At 33.1% G+C, this 17,411-nt stretch overlaps 2 protein-coding genes across 2 annotated transcripts; one reads left to right on the top strand and one right to left on the bottom strand.

Annotated features, from left to right (window-relative positions):
* Positions 1-2,212: 2,212 nt before the first annotated feature.
* Positions 2,213-4,006, top strand: LOC131618243 (protein CURVATURE THYLAKOID 1B, chloroplastic-like). Its single transcript, XM_058889505.1, has 6 exons — positions 2,213-2,537; positions 2,621-2,724; positions 2,815-2,901; positions 3,005-3,067; positions 3,613-3,650; positions 3,739-4,006. The coding sequence occupies exons 1-6, from the start codon at positions 2,381-2,383 to the stop codon at positions 3,794-3,796; spliced, it is 507 nt and encodes a 168-aa protein (XP_058745488.1). The 5' UTR covers positions 2,213-2,380; the 3' UTR covers positions 3,797-4,006.
* Positions 4,007-9,549: 5,543 nt separating this feature from the next.
* On the bottom strand, positions 9,550-11,351 carry LOC131618242 (cathecol O-methyltransferase 1-like). The gene is made up of 4 exons (XM_058889504.1): positions 10,822-11,351; positions 10,432-10,742; positions 10,191-10,255; positions 9,550-10,104 (listed from the first exon to the last, which is right to left on the bottom strand). The coding sequence occupies exons 1-4, from the start codon at positions 11,265-11,267 to the stop codon at positions 9,808-9,810; spliced, it is 1,119 nt and encodes a 372-aa protein (XP_058745487.1). The 5' UTR covers positions 11,268-11,351; the 3' UTR covers positions 9,550-9,807.
* Positions 11,352-17,411: the final 6,060 nt, after the last annotated feature.

Genomic DNA, 17,411 nt, shown 5'->3' with positions numbered 1-17,411 from the left:
TCTTTTTGCACATCCTTTATAAAAGCTTGATGTCCATATTGTCTTCATCAAAACACTTGAGAAGCTTGCATTTACAAATACTATATTTAAAATATAATAGAAAGTAACTATGAGAGGCTAAACTTGATCCACAAAAGAAACTAAACTCATAGAAAACAATCCAAAATTTTCCTTATTGTAATATTTCTTACAAATTAGTTAGGTGTTAAATTTTGAAGTCAAATTCCGTTAAACAAACTCGGTTGATAAGTGTATATGAACATCATATGCAGGGATGCCAATTCCAATCTATAACATCGCATTTATTATTTTTGAAGAGTGAAATTAAATAGTTAAGCTATTTGAACAAAAAAAAAATTAAATTCAGAAGGAGGTGAAAGATACAGGTGGGGGTGGAAAATATGGATGGGATGGTGGGAGAGAGATTGCTCTCAAACTTTTAGTATGTTATAACTTATATGGGTAAGATAATGAGAAGGCCCAAACTTTATGTAGGGTAATCAATTTCTTGGAATCTGCTAGCTAAACTTCCTTATTAACTATCCAGACCCATCCTTAATAAAATAATTTTGACCATCCAAATTGTATTTTAACTATCATATAAAACTCTAATACAATATCTCTTTCAAATATTATAAAGATTAACTCATTCAGTGTTTTGAATATATTTAATTGAAATAAATAAATATCAAAAAAATCTATTTATTTACAAAAAAAAAAACTTTCAAAAATAATACTAACAATAAGATAGAGAAGAAATCCGATTATACCTCAATTCTTGCTTTATTCAACATTTTTCCTTCCCCGTCTTTCTCTAAACTACACAGGGTTCTCATAGGAGTTGAAATATGTTTTTCTTTATTTATTTCAAATCTTTTTCGTAGCTCTTTACAATACTTAGCTTGATTAATGAAAGTGCCTTATGATTATTGATGTATTTGCAATTCGAGAAAGTACCGAATAGTGCCTGCATCATAGACATTTCAAATTAATTTTTCATCATATCAAAGAAATCCTTACAAAGAAATTCGTTAGTAGCACCAAATATGATATCATTAATATAGATTTGTACAAGTCAAATGACGTGCTCAGATTTTTTACTAAAAATTGTTGTATTAACCTTTTCTCTTTGAAAATTTTTTTCAAGCTGAAATTTGCTGAATAGGTTATATCAAGTGCGAATGGCTTATTTTAAACCGTAGAGACCAATTTTTTACTTGAAGACATGACTATGAGAATAGAAATTCTTGAAATTGGAAGGCTAATCAACATACATTTCCTCTTGAATGTTACTTATTGTTCAAGAATGCGCTCTTTACATTCAATTGAAAGAGTTTGAAATTTATGATGCATGAAAAAACTAAAAACATTTCTATGACCTCTAATATAACTACAAGGGCATATGTTTCATCAAAATCTAAATTTTTTATTGATAGTACTATTTTGCAACAAGTCTTGCTTTATTTCATAAAACACTGTTATTTTCATCAAGTTTGTTACAAAAGATCCATTTGATTTTAATCATTAGATTAGTCTTAGGTATGGGAATAAGTTCTTTAATATTGTTTCCCTCAAATCAATTTAACTCTTCTTGCATAAAAACAAACCAATTTTCATCAATGAAAATTTCATTGACGTTCTTTGACTCAAATTAGGAAACAAAAATCATACAACCTTATTAAATGAGTGTAAAGTGACTACCCCTTTAGAAATGTCCCTTATTAGATGATCTCTTATTATTCTCCATTCCTTACATACATTTTGATTTCTTTATTTATTTCTTCCACTTGATCATTATTTTTATCGCCACTTTGATCTTCGTCCTTATTTTGATTTTGATCAAGACAAATATTTTCAATCTCAATATTATATTTTATAAATGTTTAACTAAAAATATTTATAAATTATATTAATCTTTAAAATCCATATTTTTATAAAAAAAAATAAAATCATATCAAACTTATATTTTATAAAGCTATCCCATAAATCGGTCTTAATTAAATAAACAATTAAAAAAAGAAGAAGTTGTTTTTGCCTTTTGAAAAATAAAATATGAGCATAATGTATTAGTACATTTTTATTCCAATATCCAACCAAGATCCTCCTATCCCATAAAATACCATAAAACCCCTATCCTTAACCCATATGATCCCACTATCTATCAAAATAATAATATCAAAACATTATCCAAATGAAAAATAAATAAGTGGTTCTGCTTCACTTCAATCTGTAGGAACAAGATCTCTCCACAACCACTTTGCAAATCATCAAACACAACTGAAACAAATACATTACAAACATATCAACAACTTAGTGGACTCAAATTTTCATAGAAAAATAAAATTATACACCTTGAAAAAGTGTTGATTAATTAATTACAATGGCCTTAATCTCATCTTCTTCTCTCACTACTAACCTTTTTGATTGCAAAGCTCCTTTTCAATCATCACCTTCTTCTCCACAATGTATGAGACTAACCTCTCTTCCATCACTCCCTTTGTTGTCTCAGAATCATGCAGTGAAGACAAATTCTCATTGTAAGTTATTTATTTTTATAACTGTTGGTATTATGAATTTGTGACTATAGTAAATTAATTTCAGTTTCATCAATGTTTTTCAGATAGAAAGATTGGTCGTGATGTTATGGTAATGGCCACTGGTGATGCACCAGCAGATGTTGACTCAACTGAGCTACCTGAGTTTGTTAAGTCTCTTCAACAAACCGTAAGACTCTCCTATGTTTTTTTGATATACAAATATTTTTTCAATGTTAGTTAAAATTATTATATGATTTTGTTGGGTGCATATGTATAGTGGGACAAAGTTGATGATAAATATGCTGTGAGTACATTGATTGTAGCTGGTGTGATTGCACTATGGAGTTCAACTGGTTTGATTTCAGTAAGTTATTTACATGTTAATTTATTTGATATGGATAAAAAATTCTTATGATAATGTGTGTTACATGATAAATGTCCTAAAAAATTATTTTCACTTGTGACAGGCAATTGATAGGCTTCCCTTGATTCCTGGAGTTCTTGAATTAGTAGGCATTGGCTACTCCGGGGTAAGTCAAATTTATACACTTAATTGCAAAGTCTTTTCAAATTTTTGAAGTCGTTTGTGTAGATTAGTCGCAGTTTAATCATGACAAAATAAAAAGAGATTTTATTTAGGCTTATATGCACTTTTAATCCCTATCTATAAATAACGAGTTTTTGATTTTCGTCTCTGTAAATTTTTTTGGTCTGAGTCCTTACATTAAAATAAAAATCCGTAGATTTTGGCTCTAGGGACTAAACCGCAAGAAAAAAAAAGATATAGGGACTTAGACAAAAAAAACTTACAGGGACAAAAATCAAAAACTCGTAAACTTACAGGGACCAAAATGGTGCATTTAAGCCTTTTATTAAATTACAGTTAAACTGAGACAGACAAACATTTTAAGAGATTCTATTTAGTAACAGTTTAATTGCTATAAATTTTGACCTTTGTGCGGTAGCCTGCCTTGGACCTTGATTAATTGATTCCATATGTTAATGCATTGTATTAATTCTTCATAAAAATTGTCTTTAAGAAAACCTATAAAGCATCTTCTGTTTCTTATTGCAGTGGTTTGCATACAAGAACTTAGTTTTCAAACCAGAAAGGTATGCAATATTTGTATTTAGTAACATAGTATAACTCTCCTATGAATACTAGTACTTGTGTCTCTAAACATGTTGAATGGAATAACAGGGAAGAGCTTGTACAGAAAGTAAAGGAAACGGTTAATGAAATAATTGGGAGCAAATAAAAAGAGTTGGGAAATATGCTAAATTGCTGTTGACATGATAGAGTTCTATCTTGCAGAATTTCTGTTGAAGATTTCATCATGATATTCATTTTGTAGTCATATGCTTTTAGGCCAAAGCTTATCCCATGTAATTTAATATTTTCTGGAAAAGATATTGTATTTTATATATATGAATCTACTTTCCAATTTAAGACTATCTTATTTTCTTAATCATCTCTAGTAGTACATGATATTTTTGTTGAAAATTGGACAATCTGTAAGTTAAAAAAATACAAGCTCTTTACATAGTTTTCTTAAGTAGGACTTCTTTTGTAATAGGCAGAGCTTCTTGTTTTTATTTTGATAAATTTATATATTTTTAAAATTTGAGTAAAATGTTTAAACAATATTTATTTTAAGGATCATGCTATGCTAACGAGTGTTCTAGAGGCACTTTTTAAAGATTCTAAAAAAAGAAAACTTTTTTTAAATAAATTAATTATTCAACTTCCAATTCATTGAATATAAGTATTTCAAAGAAAAACATATTCCTTGAAACAAAAATATAAGATAACGTTTTATTAATTAATTTTTGTGTACCGAAAATTTTTAAGAGTGTATCGAAAATTTTAAATTTATCTTTATATTTTTAAAGAACATTATCTTATATTTTAGTATTTTTTTAAAGCAAAACAGAGATATTAATTATTGAGGGGCTTCATTTACAATTTGGATTGGGTTGGACACAAGGAGTCTCACCTATTAGAATTCTACATACAACCCCGTAAATTATATATGGTATTTCCCGTATTTTCGTATTGACTAAAATGTTTTTGATACGATTTATTTAAAAAATAGTTATATTTGTTAAAAAAAATTCCCTTTCCAAAATTAGTAAAATTTGAAATTTCCGGTACACGAAATTGTTTTTATATCGAAAATTATTTGTATATTGACAAATTTCTGGTAGCGAATTACCGGAAATTTCAAAATTTTCGGTGCCGAAAAAGAAAATCAGCGTAACTTACCGGAATATTTGAAATTTCCAGTTTGCCACAAAATCAACCGGAAATTTTGAAATTTCCGCTATTACTGAAAATTTTGAAATTTCCGGTATTACCAAATTTTTTGAAATTGCTTGAAATTTCAGGTATGTCTGCAGTTCCTCTTCTTTTCTTGTGTGGTCCAAAGTTGGCAGCTTCTTCGGCGGATTCATGTGCAGATTTTACGGAGTTCTTCACCACATATATCGTATGTTTCTTATTCAACTAATGCAGTTTTGAATTGTTTTCCCGCATTTATGAAAGTGATTGTTTAATATTTATGTGTTGTAATTGACAGATATTTAAATCCTGATGTAAAGTTTTAGCATGGGCACATGCTAGTGGTAAACGGCATGGCATTATTGTTGTCACATTCGTTCAGATGGTGCTAATGGAATATCAGGGAGGAAGGATAAATTGATTATGGGTTTGAGAGAGGAAAAAATTACAAAAGAAGGTAAAATCCTCGGAGAGCACTAATTCCTCATAAGGCCTTTATAGTATGAAAGTTAAATGTCTCTGTTTAGGCCGAGATCTATTCTATGTGGTATCAGTTGTAAGGTGATTGTTAGATGCATGATGCACAATCATAAACTATCTAAGGATTTGGAAGGCCATGACATATTGGGCCGTCTAAAAGATCATGAAAAAAAGTTTGTAAATGACATCATGAAGTACAATATGGCTCCAAGGTACATAGTTGCTGCTTTGAAAGACAAAGATCCAGAATACCTCACGAGTGTTACTCAGGTGTATACAACTAGAGCTACATATAGAACATGCAAGAGAAGTGCATTGACATAAATGCATATGTTGTTGAGCCTTATTCATAAAGAGAAATACATGTGTTAGACTAGAAATAAGGACAACTCAAATATTATAGCTGATATCTTTTGGACACATCCTGATTTTGTGAAGTTGCTGAATATGTTCAATTTGGTGTTGATTTTTGATTGCACATACAAGACAAACAGGTAATAATTTTTTAGTGCACATCCTGATATCATTTGTAGATGTTGAGTTGAGTTTGATTAAGTGTATTTTCATCATGCAGGTACCGAACACCACTACTTGAAATTGTTGGTGTTATATCAACGAAGTTTACGTTTTTAGTTGCCTTTGCGTATTTAGAACATGAAAGGGAGGAGAATTTCACATGGGTACTGGAGAAGCTCAAAGAGTTGTTCTCTTTAGAAAAATTGCTACCGAAGATTGTGGTGACGGATCGAGAACTTGCATTGATGAATGCAATGGAATTTGTGTTCCCAAATGCAACACATATGTTGTGTTCGTTCCATATTTCAAAAAATGTGGGCATGAATTACAGAGAGTACGTCAAATCAGAAAGACAAGAATATTTCATAGATCTATAGAATAACATCATGTATTCAAATATATAAGTTGAGTTTGTCGAACACGTCAAGAACTTTGAGACTATTCGTGCCGATATTCCTTTATTTGTTAAATGTGTGAATGAAACATGGTTGACACCTTATAAAGAAAAGTCTGTTGCTGCTTGGACTAACAGAGTCATTCATATATTCCCTCGGTTTTTAATATAACCGAGGGGGAAAATAATTCAGAACATGCTTCGAATCCCAGCTATTGTAGTTTATGTTTTTATTAATTTATCAGTGTATATTAAACTATCTCTCCCTTTGATTTTCATAATAACCGAGGGATAAAATAATCAGAGTTTACTCTAAATACACTCGTTAAATAGATTTTACACTAATCCTAACTTATACGTAGTTGTCCCAAACTCGTACGCATCATTCCTTGGGATAGATTGCAAGACAGGAAAAATCTTCAATGTTATTCTATCCTTGAACAAAATATTTTATGCCCTTGCAATCTATCTCATATAATGGTGTTGATGTTGTTGTTGTTGTTGTATTTTTTGAACAACGCTGGGTTAAAAAAGGTTGGAAAAGTTCTCTATGATATATTGCAAGTGCAGGAAATCATTCTTGCTTCAAGTTAAATAAAGGATGTAGTTCAACTTTTGAAAAGATTAGAAGTTGGATGCATACAAGATATGCAAAAAAAAATCTTGAATTACAACAAGAATGATGAATTTGAATTTGTTTGATATTTTGTGTAAACTATGTAATGTTTAAAATAAAAAAATATTATTTACCTCATTTTTTAAAACCGAGGGGTAAATATATTTTACCTCGGTTTTTATCAAAATTGATGGGATAATTTTGGCATGATTATCCAGGTTACGGATCACCGTCCGTAAACAAATTGTTGTCATCTATTTCATGAGGATCAACGCTCCATACACTATCATTAGTGATCCGCGTGAAACATAAACAACTTTCATTATAAAAGCATTATGAATATCAAAAAGTAAGTGAAGCATCATGACACGCTTGAAACTATCTTCATCCACCCCTTTAAGGTTTGCAAGGGCATTTGCCATGAAAAGTTCTCTATGATGAATTGCATGAGTAGAAAATAATTTGGGTTTAAGGTTTGTGTTCTAAAATCTTTATTTGAGCATAAAATCATTCATTTATCTAACTCTTTTTTGGTTTTATATCAGCAACAATTGCTTACAAAAGCCATAAAGAATATATGAAACCCAGCATTTTATCTACCCCAAATTTCAATGATTCTAAGATCTAAAATCAGATCTTCATGAAAATTAACTTTTTTTTATTAATATTATGTGTAAAAAATGTAATATTCTTGATAAACCATGTAACGAGTTTTAAAAAAACAATTTATCTTACCCCTTGGTTTTATTGACAAACTGAGAGGTATGATGCACTACTTTTGAAAATAATTAAAATGCAGAGGTTGGGGTTCAAACCTATGTGCAGATAACTTAACCCCTCATTTTTTTATTAACCGAGGGGTAAACTGACAGTTTTTCACGACGCTCTTTCTTACCTCGCTTTTTTAGTCGAGGTTAAATGCATTTCCTGTCTAAGGTGAAACAAGTTATTTGTAGTAGTGGGACTAGCTATTATATGTACTTTATTATTTTAGAAAAACAAACATAACAAAGAAATGACTTATTAATATTAATAGAGAATTTGATACAAATACTAAGTTCAATGTAAAACTATTGGCCTCTAGGGCTTACACCAACACTAAATCATAAGTATCTATGAAGGCGACCCTTTAGGATTAGCTTCTCGATTTATTGCTTCAAGCGGTGACAATCTTATGTGAGGTGACATTATATCTTTTGATATTTGAAGCATCTCTCTATCTTGTTCCCCATCGTATCTCCTTTTGGGTCAAGTGGCGAGGTAAAGAACTTGGTGTGGTAGACGTCTTGGAGGATTTTCTCTTTCTCCATGTTTAGTTGGGTGAAATGCTTTAATGGTTTATTGGAGGGCGTGAATGCATCCTTTTCTCGAGTTGGAACTATGTTTTGATTCATTTGCTAGCTTTGAGACCTTTTTGGAAAGCTCCAATGAACTTCTCTTGGTTTGGATAGGCGACCTTGACGACCTCTTTGTTAAATCTGGCCAAATATCCACGCAAGGATTAAAAATAGCTCTGTCAAACATTTAATAGACTGGTAGTGGAAACTTTTTTTTGTGTTTGTTGGCCGAAAAATGGTGAGTCGTACTTCTCGTTAGGTATTTGTATCTCGACACCGAGAACATTGAAAGATTCATTTACCACTTGAGGGCGGCCTCCTTGAATATTCTGACCATCGGTTTTCACTTTATCGAGTCATTCACCCTAATGATAGCCATCTTAGTGTGGACGTCGGTTAGGTGCTCCTAGGGATCGCTCTTGCCGTCGAACGACCCCAATGATAATGGTTTGAAATATCCTCAAACTGAAGCATCCCAAATCTTTGTTGCAAGTGGGTGGATCCATAGGCTCCTCTTCCTCGACCACATCTGACTTTGGGTGTTACTGTTGTTTTAAGCCTTGAACAGTCTCCTATTACACTTTGTTCTGGAAGCCCTCGTCATCATGAGATGGGGTGGAACCATTGTTGAAAAAGGTGTTTGTGACCCATGTCAATTTTACTAGGCACCAAAGTGAGCCTAAGTTATATTCGTTCAAGTACACCAATTATAACTCTACTAGCAACGTTCAATAAAATCACAATTCAATTCTCTTATTAATTGTGTATATCTTTTATCCTTGCACCATTCTCCTAGTATAACAGTGTTGAATCATCCTACACGTAAAGTCCATCAGAGATAATTTAATGTGATTGCCCCTAATTCATATGACCTATTAATGGTGATTCGTAATCAGGTTTCATAGCCCATATCCTAGGCCATAATTTTCTTAATACACCATAAATGCGTTCTCCATCATATCTCAATTAAATATTATCTCATGTTAGCCTTGGGCGACATCACCAACTTGGGCCATAAGTTAATCTAACTAAGACTTGTTCTTTTGGACAAGTCATTAAATCAGGGCGAGTTTCGTTAGATCTCGGATAAACCTGGTCCATTCGAGATAACTAGACTTAGGAAGGTTCACAACCTCTCAAATATGAATTATGAATTGTGTAAAAGCGGGATGCATTCCTAAAATATATACTAAGAAACCATGTACACAAATCAATAATCAATCTTTGTTTTAAACAAAAGATTAGAAAATAAAGAAACTTAATTCCATTTTTAACCTAAAACAAAAGATTAGAAAATAAAGAAACTTAACACCATTTTTAACCAAATATATATACTAAAATTTGTCACAGGGTGATATACATATATGATTAAATGCTGCAAGCAAGAAATAAAAACCACATGCAAATTTTAATTAATGAATATGGAGGAGTAGAGATTACCCTTACATGATTACCCTTACTCTATAAAAATACATTTTAAAGAACAATTTCCAAATTATAAAATAAACAACTAACAACAATGTTAGAATTTTACACCCAAATTGTGCAGAAAAAAGTATGCACTATGCAATATAACAATTATAATGCCATACAATTAATAGATAGTATAACAACATGCAATCTTGTATATCCATACTTGAAGACATCTACTTCAAGAATTCCAAAACCCAAAAGCCAGAGAAGTAACACGCAAGTTTGACTTCACTAAATCCAGATCTTAATGCCAACTCCTTGAACTCATCTTCTGTTCTCTCTTTCCCTCCTGGATTTTGTGCCATCATTAAGAGGTCAGCTTGGAATCCCATATTAGCAACCTTTGTACTCTCTGGAAAAACAGGCATAATTGAGTCCACAACTATCACTTTTCCATTATCAGGAATAGCTTTATGACAATTCTTCAATAACTTCAAGCAGTGTTCATCACTCCAATCATGAAGTATCCACTATTGATACAAAAAATTAAGCTATGAAGTTAGTAAATATAATATAATAATTAGATAGATAATTATTGTAAAAGCCTAAATTTCACCTTCAAGAAAATAACATCTCCATTAGGTACACTCTCAAACATATCTCCTCCCACATGTGTCACACCTGCAACATTAAAATTAAAATAAATAGTTTTCAATGTCTAATATTCAAATGAGACGTAACGTAAGGAGTCTTTTTTAGCTTAATCAGAGATTCTGAGTTCGAACTTAACTCTGGTAACGTATACTGGAAAAAAGAAAAAAAAAAGACTTATATTTTTCTAGGTAATTAAAATTTACCTTCATAGATAGGTGCATGTTCTACAACATGTGGCAAGTCAAAATTAACACCTTGAATATGAGGATATTTAGAAGTAATTAGTTTGAGATTGATCCCAAGACCACCACCAACATCTACAAGCTTATTGATGTGCTCAAAACCATCATAGATCTCAAGAATCCTCTTTGTGATTATAGTTGTACAATTGACCATAGATTTGTTGAAAACATCATTGAACCTTGGATCTACACTTGGATATTCAAATGCATGCATGCCATAAACCCTATTGAATGGTATACCTCCTTCCAATATTGCTCCTTTCATTTCAGTCCTTTAACCAATCAATTAAAATATTTAATCATCATTAATACTTTTAATCACATTATAATACAAACTAGCATTAAACTTACCAGCTTCCCAAGAAAACTTTGTCCAAAGGAAGGTTTAATGTTGCACCTAAAGACACACCATCAGCATCTGTTACAAAATACTTAGAGGCAGGAGCAAGGCTATAGAGCCTCTGAGGAGATCCATGTCCTTGTTTCTCCTCGGATAACGAACAATGTAGCATGGAGTGACTAGCCAATAGTCTTAGAAGACGATCCAGCATGGCGGGTGCTTCCGCGTTCTTGGATCCAATCTTAACCGCTATGTCATCTGCAGAGAGCTTGGCATCTTTTCCAACTTTGGCTAAAATGTCGAAGATGCCAAGCTCAATTGCAGATCGGACGGTGAGTGGAAGCACGACGGATGTAATCAAGTTCAAAGCAAAAACTATGCCATCTTCTTCATGAACATTTCCTCCTTGTGTAAGGTGCTTTGCTTCACCATTAATGGTTTCTAGTGAAGGAGCCATAAAGAGTTTTGGATAGTAAAGAAAATAATGAGCAACAACTATGTATAGAAGATATGATATGTATTAGTTGAAGTTTCTTGTAATGCAATATACTATATAGTAGAGAGATGTTAATTGGTGACCACTTTAGAAATAATAAGAATTATGTGCACTACATTATTGGTGCAAAATTAATAATACTAGTTCAAATTTTATACGTAACTTTAATTAAAAAAATATTCAATTGTATTATTTTACTAATATTTTGTAAATTATTTACAAATTTTTGTTAGTCATATTTTGCATTTATGATGATTAAAACAACTAATAATAATAATTAAAACAATATTTGGTGAACATGCCCAGATCAGGTGAACATGGAGAGCTTATAAACCTTAACTTTTACATTAATAATAAATAAATAGCAAGCACCATAGTATAAATTTTTCCGGTAAAAAGCCATTTTCATACTTTATTCTATATAAAACATAATTATTTGACCAGTTTCTCAACTAATAAACTTTTTATCGTTTTCTTTTAAGTATTATAATAACTCCATTATAACAACTACTACTTTAGTTAGGTGACCATGAAAGAAAATCTTACTTGCAATTTATATATTATCAAAATAAATGAATTGATGGAACTTAAATTTGGATGATAATGGATACATCAAAGCAAATTATTAATATATTAACAATTTCATTTGTTGTGTCTAGAAATGTTTGAATTAATAATGTTTCTTTCTTGATTTCGCTGTATCGTGTTGACGCTTACCAGAAATGTTTGAATTTGGAAAAAGCATGATTAATTACTTTTTCATATTTTATCATCTGTAGTAGAAAACCAACTGGCGGCTAGCTAATGACTACGAACAGCAACTATCACTTTAATAAGGGAGGAAGCATAATGCTGGCCTCCATAACTTTATATTCTCTCTTTTAATATCCTTAGAAAAGTATATATAAACACTTGTGCTATGAGTGAAAAGAATTTGGAGGTTTATATTTTTTTTTCAATAAGCCAAGAAATTCAATATAACAAAAGGACAAGATACAAAGAAAAGCGGGCTAAAGCCTAACCCTAAAGATAATTGATAAATTTAAAACAAGGTAAAGCAAACTAGTTGTGAATGAGTAAGGGACAAGAAAGGGAGGATGGGGTCTAGATTATGATGATGAATCCCAACATTTTTCTAGCAGAATCATGAGAGACACATGCCGCATACTTTATAGCAGCAAATGGAAAAGTTTTCGTTATAAAATGGAGTTCTACATTCCTAACGCCCAGTACTAATGGATCATTTGGACTTAAGGTAGCCCCATAACTCTTTCAAAAGGCCATGACTAGAATTTTTGAGTCCATCCTCAACAATATCCTCATCTATGTTGATGATGTGCTATATATTATTCTCAAAATATGAAAAAATCCATAAACAATTATTGGGCCAATTTCTTCAAATAGCCCTACAACATAGAATGGATGCTCTCTGAAAAGAAAAGTCAATTGGGACAAAAAAAATTGATTGTTTTAGGGGTGCATTTCTCCCAAAGGAAATATCAACCCCAACCTCATATTACCCAAGAACTGTTAAACTTTTTTGATGAAAATCTCACAGTTAAGCAAGTCCAACAATTTCTTGGTATAATTAATTACATCCGGGATTTTCTGTCGAAACTGGCGAGATACACAAGTCCTCTATCCCAAATGCTGATGCAAAAACTTATTCCATGGGGAACAAAGCAAACCGAAGTAATGAAAGCTTTGAAGAAGATCGCACAAACTCCTTCTACACTGAAAATCACTAGGAATGGAGAAGAATTTTGCAGACCGATGCTAGTGATCACTATTGGGGAGCAGTCATGATCAAAGAATTTGAAGGAAAAAGAAGCTTTTAGGGAGAAAGAAAAGATTTTTAGAACATGTTTGTTCTTAAGCACACAAGAGAGTTTATGTGTGATTGCTGGATGAAAATATGCTACAAGAGCTCTCCTTTTATATTTTCTCTGTCCCAAAATAAGTATCTTTTTAGCTAAAAAGTTTTATCCTAAAATAATAGTCTCTTTATTTTTCCAATTCAACATTAATTAACTTTTATCAACTTTACCTCTAATAAATATTATCTACACACATTTCAAATTATGACAATGTATAATAACCAATAGTAATTAAGGGTAATTTTGTAAAAGTGTTATCTTTATTGACTCAATCATTATTTTTCTTAATATATGTATAACAACTTTAAACGACTTTTATTTTGAGACGGAGGGACTAACCAATGAGGTACATATAGGACAAACGGTTATTGTCTAAGGCAGGGGTGGACATTAAAACCATCCGATGATAACTGACCGGACCAAATCCAAAAATAAGCAAATGGTCGGTTTTATTCGGTTCAGCGGATTGAACGGGTGAGTCAAACGGTCTACTTTGGGTCTGCATGGTCGGGTTCGATTGAATTGTATTGTTTATAAGTTGTATATAGACTATTTTCTCTTTAATTAAAAAATTCTTTTGAAGGTTAGTTTAAGACATAATATCTAGTGTTCTTCTATTTTTGCAGGGCTATATCAAATATTTTGACCATTGATATTCATAATTAGTAACTCTATAAACATGTGTTTCTTGCTAAACATTTCAATTAAAAGTATTATTTTATTATTTTATTTTGTCTACGAACATGTTTACTGTAGGTTAATTTTGACCATCAAAATCTAAATCATTTGTTTAGAGTTTTTGCATTGTTATTCTAGTTTTTTTATTGAAAAGTTATTCTCAAACTTATAGTTATTGTTTTTGTCATTTTTATCACTCTGTAGTGATTGATTTTGAACTATATTGACTATTAATTTATTATTAATAAATTGTCATTATTGATTAGTTTTGTTTTAATGTTCAATTTCTCGTTATTAATTTATTATTTGTTGAATTATTATTAATTATTATCACTTGTGATTAAATTGACAGGTAACTAGGAGTCTATTAGAAAGAAGTGAAAAACTACATTTAATATTTAGTGAATATTATTAGAAATTTTAATAATATATTAGATTTAAATTTCATTGAATGTCTTACTTTTACTATGTTTTTTTGGTACAATTTACTATGTTTTTTTAGTTTTAAAATAATTTTAAAAACGATTTAGGCATAATCAACATTTAAGATAATTTTATTTTAATAGAAAAATGAAATATTATTTTTTTCATGAACCAAAAAAAAAAATAAAAATAGTCTAATTTGATATGTTAGGCCCAATAAATGAGTTTTGTAAATAAAAAAAAATTCTTTGTAGACCCCTATTGGGAGAACTTCCAGCGAAAATCTAAAAATACCCTGTTTTGGAGATGCATTTTTGAAGTTTTTTTTAAAATTTTTTCCAGAATTCGGAGATGCATCTCCGAAAACATCAATTAGGGGTGTTTTCGGAGATGCATCTTCGAAAACACCAATTTCACATTTTTTTGGTGTTTCGGAAATGCATCTCCGAAATATGCAGAAACCTATTCTTTTTTCTAAACAATGTTTAGTCCCCGTATTCTATATTAAATGACAATACAAACGACAATGCTTAATGTAAACAGTGCTTGATATAAACTAAATATAACACGCAAATTGAAATAAAATACTAATATTATATATAAAAAAATAGTGTACGAAAATTTCAAAATAATACAACCCGAATACAAAAAAGTCAAGACTAAAAAATAAATAGGCAACAACTACTGGGTATGCCTAACCCTAACTCCCTGGGACCTCCTCTGCACGGTATATGCCGCCGCACCGCCCGCGTCACCGACCATCCTCTCCACGATGGCAACCGCCTCTGGACCGCTGTGCGCGATGATACCTCGGTCCAATGCATCCCACCCAAGCATCTATATCCGCTAGCATATTGGTAGGAGATCAGTGGCATGGAAATCCTCAGCCTGCTAGTTCTCCAAGATCTCCTCATATGCTGGCCTAGGAGCTCCGGGAGCGACGGGTGTCATCAGAGGATGTGACACCCGATAGAACCATATCACGTACCCCTCTACACAGTGCCACTCCTGAGTGGCCTCCATACGCCGATATTTCTCTGTAACCAAATGATGCACCCAGTCCTCAAATATAGCAGTGAGCTCCACTCGGGTAACAATGTCGGGAGCAGCCTCAAAAGGTGACCTCGGTATCATTTGCACGCGTCAAAACTTCCTCATGCACCGTTCCGGAAGATACCTCACCATGGTGTTGGCCCCGCATGCCAACCATCCTGAGTATAAAGTGATGCAAACGAATGGGCAACAGTAATGTAGTCGGTGAGTGGCGTCCAACGGATATCATCGTGAGCAGTACGGTCTAGATACCCACGATATGGTCCCACTGCATTGTTCCCCCTTTGGAGAACGTATCGGGCGGCCCTAGGCATTACGTCATCGTACTCAGGATCAATGGCGAAGACGTGGATGCGGGGGAAGTAGGAGATGATCCAGCTCTGAAACACACATACGATAATATGTTAAAAATAAATACAAACCATAAATAAATGTGAAATCATTAAAAGGAAACGTACCGTCAAGAGTGTGCAAGATCCAGTCAACTTCCTGGTCCTCTAGTTGGAGGCTTCATTCAGCTTCTGGTATAGGTATACCAGAATAGCTTCCCCTCAGTTCCACTGGTTAATGGTACTTAGGTCGATAAAGTAGCAAAGATATGTCATGTCAACGTAGGTTGCACTCTTGTCCATAAAGTGTGCAGTGCCTACCAAGAACATGAACTAGCACCTCAGAGCGCAGGCACGGTGATACTTTGTAAACAACTTGTCACCCTCCTGCTCGGACTATGCTTCCGCCACCAGGTGGATCTCATACAAATCTCTCAAGCTGGAGAACCGAATATGGGCCTCATTCGTCGCCTGAAACTCAAAATCAGCCATTTGTGGGTCCATACCCAGATAGTCGACCATCCACGCAGTCGCCTCGACCCTTTGTATCCGGGAATGGTGCAGCAGCCTCCCTTTGATCGGAAGGTGGAGCAGACACTGAACATCGTGCAAGGTGATCGTCATCTCCTCTACAGGAAAGTGGAAAGAAGATGTCTCCTTGTGCCATCGCTCCACGAAAGCCCCCTGCATGTCGTGGCTGATAGTGGTATACCTTGTCATGCACAACCCGCCGAGCCCGGAACCAGCTACCATATCATTAAACCACTGGTCATCTGGTTTAAACAGATCAAAAAAAATTTGAGCGTGATTCACGGATTTTAGCGTCGGCCTATCCTGTTACCACAAAAACAAAAAACAAAAAACAAAATTGATTGTTAGTTAAAAAACGGTTAAATTTTAAAGTGTAATTAAAAAAACCTAAATAAAAAATGGTTAAATTATAAAGTGTAATTTTAAAAAAAAAACTGTCCCTCCCAGACACGCCTAGCGACGTGGTCGTGGTAGTAAATAAGCAAGGAAGTGTCCCTGGGACCTCCCGGGTAGCCCTGCTCCTCCTTCTCCTCCTCCTCCTCCTCCCCGTGTGGAGGGTCAACATCAGGTATCACCTCCTCCTCATCCTCCCGTACCTCCTGATGGGAAGAAAACACTCGAGCCAGCCGACTCCTCGATCTAGATGAGGAACCAGGCTCATCCATCTAGACGGGTACTCGTACTCTACCCCGTCCCTGGGTCGATGCCAGTTGTGCCGCCTGCTCGCATCTAGCCGACGCTGTCTGAGTCTCCTTACCCTGTCTAAGTTATGCGGGATTGCTTGTCATTTTCCTGAAAAAATTGAAATCCATTAGAATGCAATAATCAAATGTCTAAAAAAAAAACAATTTCTTGGTTAAATTCGGAAGTACATTTCTGAAACTAGTCAAGGAGGTGTTTTCGGAAGTGTACTTCCGAAACCCCCCTACGAACTCCATTGTTGCAGAACCTCCACACCTTGCCCTAAGTAGTTCAAAATGCAATTTTTCCTATCTAACTATAGTCAATGACATATAATAACTTAAATATACTACATTGTACTAATTTCTAACATCCCTAATATCAATTTCAATCCTAAATTTCAAGTTTTGAAAACTTACAGATTTGAGGTGTTGTTGGAGGTGCTTTAGAAGTGGTCTTTGAATGTTGGAGAGCAATATAGTGTTGTCTTGAACTAGCCTTTATAGTGTGCTTCTGCAAATGCTTGAGAAATC

The sequence above is a fragment of the Vicia villosa genome, linkage group LG7 (assembly GCF_029867415.1).
Source record: "Vicia villosa cultivar HV-30 ecotype Madison, WI linkage group LG7, Vvil1.0, whole genome shotgun sequence".
In the NCBI taxonomy this organism is placed as follows: domain Eukaryota; kingdom Viridiplantae; phylum Streptophyta; class Magnoliopsida; order Fabales; family Fabaceae; genus Vicia; species Vicia villosa.
Note: the sequence above shows the minus strand (reverse complement) of the source record. Positions and strands in the feature narration are given on the sequence as shown.